The sequence below is a fragment of the Lolium perenne genome, chromosome 6 (assembly GCF_019359855.2).
Source record: "Lolium perenne isolate Kyuss_39 chromosome 6, Kyuss_2.0, whole genome shotgun sequence".
NCBI classification, from domain to species: Eukaryota; Viridiplantae; Streptophyta; class Magnoliopsida; order Poales; family Poaceae; genus Lolium; species Lolium perenne.
The window spans coordinates 232,264,898-232,271,322 of record NC_067249.2 but is presented as its reverse complement, the minus strand read 5'-3'; the positions used below and the strand labels follow the sequence as shown (position 1 = coordinate 232,271,322).

General features: G+C 46.5%; 1 protein-coding gene across 1 annotated transcript; it reads right to left on the bottom strand.

Moving 5' to 3' along the window:
• Window positions 1-707: 707 nt before the first annotated feature.
• On the bottom strand, window positions 708-3,230 carry LOC127305985 (uncharacterized). Its single transcript, XM_051336582.2, has 5 exons — window positions 2,732-3,230; window positions 2,478-2,621; window positions 1,834-2,229; window positions 1,627-1,740; window positions 708-1,530 (listed from the first exon to the last, which is right to left on the bottom strand). The coding sequence occupies exons 1-5, from the start codon at window positions 3,113-3,115 to the stop codon at window positions 913-915; spliced, it is 1,656 nt and encodes a 551-aa protein (XP_051192542.1). The 5' UTR covers window positions 3,116-3,230; the 3' UTR covers window positions 708-912.
• Window positions 3,231-6,425: the final 3,195 nt, after the last annotated feature.

Here is a 6,425-nt window from a genome sequence, read left to right as displayed (position 1 = left end):
AGTATAAGAAGAAAAGTGAAAAAAATAATATATTTTTGAAATACTATGCAGACGGTTTTACCGTCGGCACAACAGTCTGTGCCGACGGTGATTGGGCAGTCCCCGACCAGAACTATGCCGATGATGCTACGCCGATGGTCACCGTCGGCACAGCCTGTGCCAACGGCCTTCTGGACTGTGCCGACGGCTGACGGCCGTCGGCATACTCCATCTCTCCCGTAGTGATTTAGTGTATATCCAAATTTAGACAGATCTAAGACATCTTTTTATTGACGGAGAGGTAGTAGTTTTGCACATCTACCTTCCCAGTTCAAACTTGAAACTCGAAATAACCACTAGTTATGTCTTCATATGTTGGCTGACTTATTTTACGTGAACAACTACTTTTTTTAGCCTTTGACTTAACATCCAACCATTTACATGAAGGAGTGACTAAACACTGCATGAACCTAATAACCTTACACTACAATAGCACACTTTGAATAGTGATGAAAATTTAAGCTAACTAGTTTGCAATTTTAGGTTATTGAGATTACTAAAGTCCCCTAAAATGATATATTCTAATAATATATGAAATTGAAAATTAGCAAAAGTGACAATCATTTTGAGAGAGGCTTGGATTATACATTACATATACATCTTAATTACGTGGCTCGGTATGTTTTTTGAAGGTGGTTGGTTGGTGCAATGATGACTTGAGCAGACAATTAACCAAGATCTCCACATTTACGGTTAATAATCAACAATTGGAATCTGTTTTCAAAAGAACCTAAAATATCAAAACAGAAGGACTAATTTTCTCCCCCAATGTGTGTATCCCCGCCTAGCTTTGATCTGTTTGCACACAAGAATTCTAATCAAATTCCTGACATCAATTAATCCCGTCACAGTTACCTAGTCTCACTTCACGTACTAGTCATGGGGTGGAAGTGATTCAATCACCCCCCACTTGTTGCTACTCTCCCCCTCTTTGTTGCCTCCCGTCACCTGCCCGTCTTTCCCCGTTAAGTTGTTGATCGCGGCGGCGACTGCCGCGGAGAACCTATTTTGGTCCGACGCCACCGTGCCAGCATTCTCGGGAAACGCCGCCGGCCTGGCGTCGTTGACGCCTCCGGTGCTCCAGAATGGCCTCTTGCCCCCTCCCAACCCAACCGCACTACTGCCGTGCGAAGGGTTCGGAGGCCACGGGTACTTTAGGTGCGGTCCTTGCTGAACGGCAAGGGCAGACGAATGGCCGAACAGGTTGAGGTGCTGCGCACCGCTGCCGGCCATTGCGGCCGATGAGTGGTAGTGAGAGTGAGAGGCTGAGTTGTGCTGCATGTAGGGGCTGAGGTAGGAGGAGGAGGAGGACGGCGGAGGTCCACCGGAGACAGCTGCGTCGGAGCTGGTGCTGGAGAGCAGCATGAAGGTGGCTGCGGAGGCGGAGGTGGCCGTGGACGCCATGGCGGTGGCGCCGACTGGGAGCGGGTGGTTATGCGTGCCCTCGTACGTCGTGATGAGGATCGACATGTCGTCCTGGCATCTCTGTACCTGCACCCACATGACAAATCAATCAAATCCATGCATAGATACGGAGTACACCTTATCGACGGGTGCAACGATAAATGTGTAAATTTAATTAGCCACCTGCTTGCGCACCGGGCACGCCGGCGCGACGGTGCACCGGTAGTACGCTCTCGGGCACGGGTTCCCCTTGGCGACCTTCTGCCCATACTTCCGCCATTGGCACCCATCGTTCATCTGCAAGCATCAAATCAATGGCTAAAATGGTTGCGATCCAGCAATAAGAACAGTGCAACGTGGTGATCGAGAATGATGCGCGCCGTGTCTTACGGTGGGGCCTTGGCACCGGACGCGCACGGAAACCCTAGTCTTGCGGTTGGCAGGGTTGACGCCGCCCTGGCTGCCGATCCCGGCAGCGGCGAGGTCTTCGGAGACCGGGGGTGCCGGGGAATGCATCTTGCTACTCTCCAGCAGCGCGTAGCTCCTTTCCCTGCCATCACTGACGATGTCCAGTGCCGCGCCACCGTCGTGCCTTGCATCCTCCTCGTACGAGGACGCGCCGCCGAGGGTGAGGGACAGCCCTAGACCCTCACCGCGGTCGTCCGTTTCGTCGCTTCCCGCCGAAGGTCTTCGCCGCGCCGCCTGCTCCGCCTTGCTCTTCGCCTCCGCGGTTAAGCCGCCGGTGGCGGGCGTCGTGCCTCCGAGGGTGAGGAACACCTCGGGTTCCTGTACAAGTACGCAAATCAAATCGCGATCAAAATCGATCGTATCCAGATTCCAGAATCCAGATGGTAATTATGGTGTGTCACGTGGAGAAATAATTAACGGCATGCACGAGACTGCCTAGAGCTAGCTAGAACATGCGTAGACTAATTGGGTAATGGCCTAGCTAGTCAGCTAGCTAATACTACTATCGAAGCTTAATTTTTTTTGTGATTAACACGATATTAGTATTGGGTTATTATAGTTATTACCTTAGGTTCATCTGCCGGCTGCTTCTGGTAGGCTGCCAGCTTGGTCTGCAGATCGTTGTAGTCGCGCACGGTCTGGTCGACGACTAGCCGGAGCATCTTGTTCTCCTCCTTCATCTTCTCCATCTCCTCCTGCATCGTGCTCAGCTGAAGATAGAACATATACATCAGGTAGATGAGAAGAAGAAAAATTCCATATCGATCCTCTCTGCCTTGTTGCAACACATGCATGACTAACTGCATGTCTATATGCGTACCTCGTCGTGCGCCATGGCGGTATGGTTATGGTCGCCATCACCGTCGCCAGGAGCCGCCTCTACCATGTGCTTTTCTTCTGCGCGAGTTCCAACTGCATCATCGCTCTCCTCGTCGCCGCCGTCGTGGTCAGCAGCTGATTGCTTGTCCTTCTCCATCACCCTTCCTTGTGGAGTACCATATTTGATCTCCTTGGAGCCGTCTTCTCCCCGGTCCACAACCACTTCAACAACCTCTTCGGATGGTGCCTCTCCTGGCTTGACTTGTCCCTTCTTCTCCGCTGCCAGGCCATCTTCGGCCCGGTGATGGCCTCCACTGCCACTGCCATCGACGTCGTCCCTCCTCTCGAGATCTATCTCCTCCCTCTTCCTCTTGGAAGATGACATGATCGACCCTTGACCGGTTTCTTGTGTGTACCTTTGTCTCTATGCTAACTGCTAGAGCTAAAAGGAGGAACGGTCTTAAATCCGAATGCCGCTTGTCTCGCGGCATCTAAGTCAATGTCTGGACGTCTAATGCGTATTAAAGGGGTTAATGAGCGAGGGGGGGACTCCCCTCTTAATCCTGTTATCACATGACACTAGCTAATTTCCTATTCAATCAAATTGACTCTAGGTACCTGGAAGTGGTGCGGGCACACATGTAAGTGACACATTGCAATACGGCTCATAATTACAGGTCAAGCTACATGTATAGTAGTACTTATGATCCATGAATTCATGGTGGAGGATTAATTTGGAGGGTGTGTGCAGTGCAGTAGTGCAGGGTGTTGTGATCCAAATGATAAGGATACCAAGGTCAAGTTGGGGCTGGATCATGTGATGCGAAGAGCGCTTCTGGCGCTAGGGATTAGTATTCTATGGAGCCCAGGTCAACTCTTTGGAATTTCTTCTCAGGTCTGCTATCATCACCCACCGTAATCTCCCCATCACACAGAAGGAAATTTCCTTTCGTATACATCCTAAATGTCAACTTTAAAGTGCATGCTAAAGGCAACAGAATCTATATCATCACTGGCCGGCGATTGATATAATTTTAGTACGATATATATTGGTTTACCATATTGTATTCTTTTGGATATTTATAGGTTATCAAAAATTCACAACATATAGTAAGCATTGTGGCACTAAAGTTGCATTGACTTGTAAAGAATTACAGTGATATCGATATATATGTGTTGGTTGTTTGGTAGAACCAAAAAAGAGACATATATAATTCTATGAATCTATATTCATTGTATTTACTATGAGTATGTTGTATTATCTTATTCCTTCTGTGTAACGTTGTACATTATTGTAGTAAGATCATACATGTCTGTAATCTTTTTGTTGCAACTGTAGTGTCCCCAAATCATGTCTAAATTTACGGTTGTACCTACTACACGGTGTGTCTAGAACTTGTTCGACTAAGAAACACTACCCTTGATTTACATGTTAATTCAGATGAAAAAGATAATTCTATGTAATGAACTCATCGTATAAGGACAAACAATAGCAACATGCACTATCTATTTGCAGAAATATGTCACATGTACGAACTTTTTGAGATACGATAGGCCTATGAATATTTGGGTTGCTTTAGGGGAAAACGACGACTCTTGTAATCATTGGTACATAGATATAAGTACTTACAGCCTTTTTTAGGAGTATTACCGAATTAACGAAAGCCTCGGAGTACTTATATTCGACTAATCGGTTTATAGCTTAATTTCTTTTGCACTTTGCATATATATTGTGTAGTACCATGGATGTAACCCTAGCAAAAGTCCAATGTGATAAAACTAAGGCATGCCGATTTTGTTTTCTAAGCCATTGTGATTCACACAACACCTGCATATACAATTGCTTTGATATCTCAACTTGGACCTCTGCAATGGCTCATGGCACATGTCATCGTCTGCATCCTAGAAGGCCATAGTCGTCGGAGTGCCTGATCTCATATAGCTTCCCCTTGCAACTCACTGCCAAATTGAACGACTCCCCAAATTAATGGAAACTAACAAGGCGGCATATGCCACAGCCCGCGTATAAAATCACGAGTCAACTTACTTGGGCCCACGCAGAATTTCACTAACCATGTTCCATGTTATTCTATGATCAACTATCCTCACTTGCACAATAGCTTACACCTTCGATCTTGATCTAAAATAAAAAAATATATTTCCTCATGATGATTGAGGTCAACTGGTTGTTGGAACCAAAAACTGGCCTATGCTGTGCCTTGTTGACGTTGGACTTGGAATAGATCTCAAGATTCTTGTGCATTGTTAACGCCAGCAACAAACTACTCTGTAATTAGTGTATTTCATTACAGTATTTATATTTATCTCGCAGCTAATTAATTTGGACGGAAGCCAACTTAGTCTGCTTACTGCATCATCGAGTTCTGACTTACGCCGTCGTGTATAAGTAACATTTTTTTGTTGGAAAATCTAGCTCCTCAGCCCAGGAGAGGAGGATGAAGAAGAAACCCGCACGAAATCCCAAGTCATGCATGGGTGTGCATATATAGATATAGTAGATATATTAGACCTGATCAACAATTATTCAACAAGAAGACATGCACGGATGTTCCTAGCTACATAGATAGAGTCGGGAAGCATAAATATTTTCTCGATCATTTTGATTTAATTTCTATATGGTCTCCCCTTGTATTGTAGAGTACGTCGACGACCTAGCTAAGCCGGCCGGCGTCGTTTATTTCGGCGAGCACGGCCGGCGACCACGACGACCGGTGCTCTCATTGGACCAGCTGTGTGGTAGCTAGATATTAGACGGCTCATTTCACATGGTCTGCATGGCGATTAATCGGTCGGTCCACCGAATTCTTGATCTACATGTGTACAGGAATATTAACTTTTGCCATTTGTTTCCCTGGCAGGCTTAGGTACGCGTCTTCGTAATTTGGATTGTTTCGCGTGTCAAACTCGTGCCGTATGCGAGAAGCGAGATGTACCAGACAATACCAGTGTTTTTGACGGCAGAACAGTGGGTAAAAGCTTGCGGTCAGAGATGGAGTCTGGTCGATAGTACTACGTTCCATGCACGCTTGAGAGATATTTCTCACTATTTGACCCAAGCCCAACCAAGGCCGGTGTTGGCAACCGGTTTTGGCTACAAATAGGCATCCTCAAGATGATTCGAAATTAAGAAGTACTTGACATGACTCCCTCAAAGGAAAAAGGCCGAACAGTCCAGCCAACATATCGTAAGTTCAGTTTGCCAATCCAAATTAAACCTCAACTAGCGTTTTGTACTGTGAATCTGAGCCTCTTTCTTGCACGAAGAGTCCAGCCAACTTTTTTTTATATATGTGAGCGGCATCGGTCGCTTTGAACCAACACCAATCGAGTAAATCAATCTACTACCTTTTGTATTCATCTAATTTTTATCGCTCTAGTGTGTAGATTTCTTCTCGTTTTTCGTCATTGAATGGATCATAGCGAACAAGAGGGGGGGGGGGGGGGGGGGGGGGGGTGAATGTCGCTACGGCAAGTTTGAACCTTTTTCAATTTTAGCGCAACGGAAGGTAAAAGTGACAACTTTTGCAATAACGGTGTTCCTACAATGATGCTAGAGCATGTGCAACAAGTAAAGGAATCAACAAGATAACGAGAGTGAGGAGCGAGACAACCGGGGGGACGCGAGGCGAGTCGAGGTTTGTTTCCCGCAGTTCCTTCCACTAAAGGAAGTACGT

Excerpts from the sequence above, each read along its gene's own strand:
- LOC127305985 (XM_051336582.2), bottom strand. The coding sequence starts at position 3,115 with ATGTCATCTTCCAAGAGGAAGAGGGAGGAGATAGATCTCGAGAGGAGG. Across the intron at positions 2,622-2,731 it reads CCGCCATGGCGCACGACGAG|CTGAGCACGATGCAGGAGGA; the intron begins GTACGCATATAG and ends TTCTATCTTCAG. Across the intron at positions 1,531-1,626 it reads CGTGCCCGGTGCGCAAGCAG|GTACAGAGATGCCAGGACGA; the intron begins GTGGCTAATTAA and ends ATGTGGGTGCAG.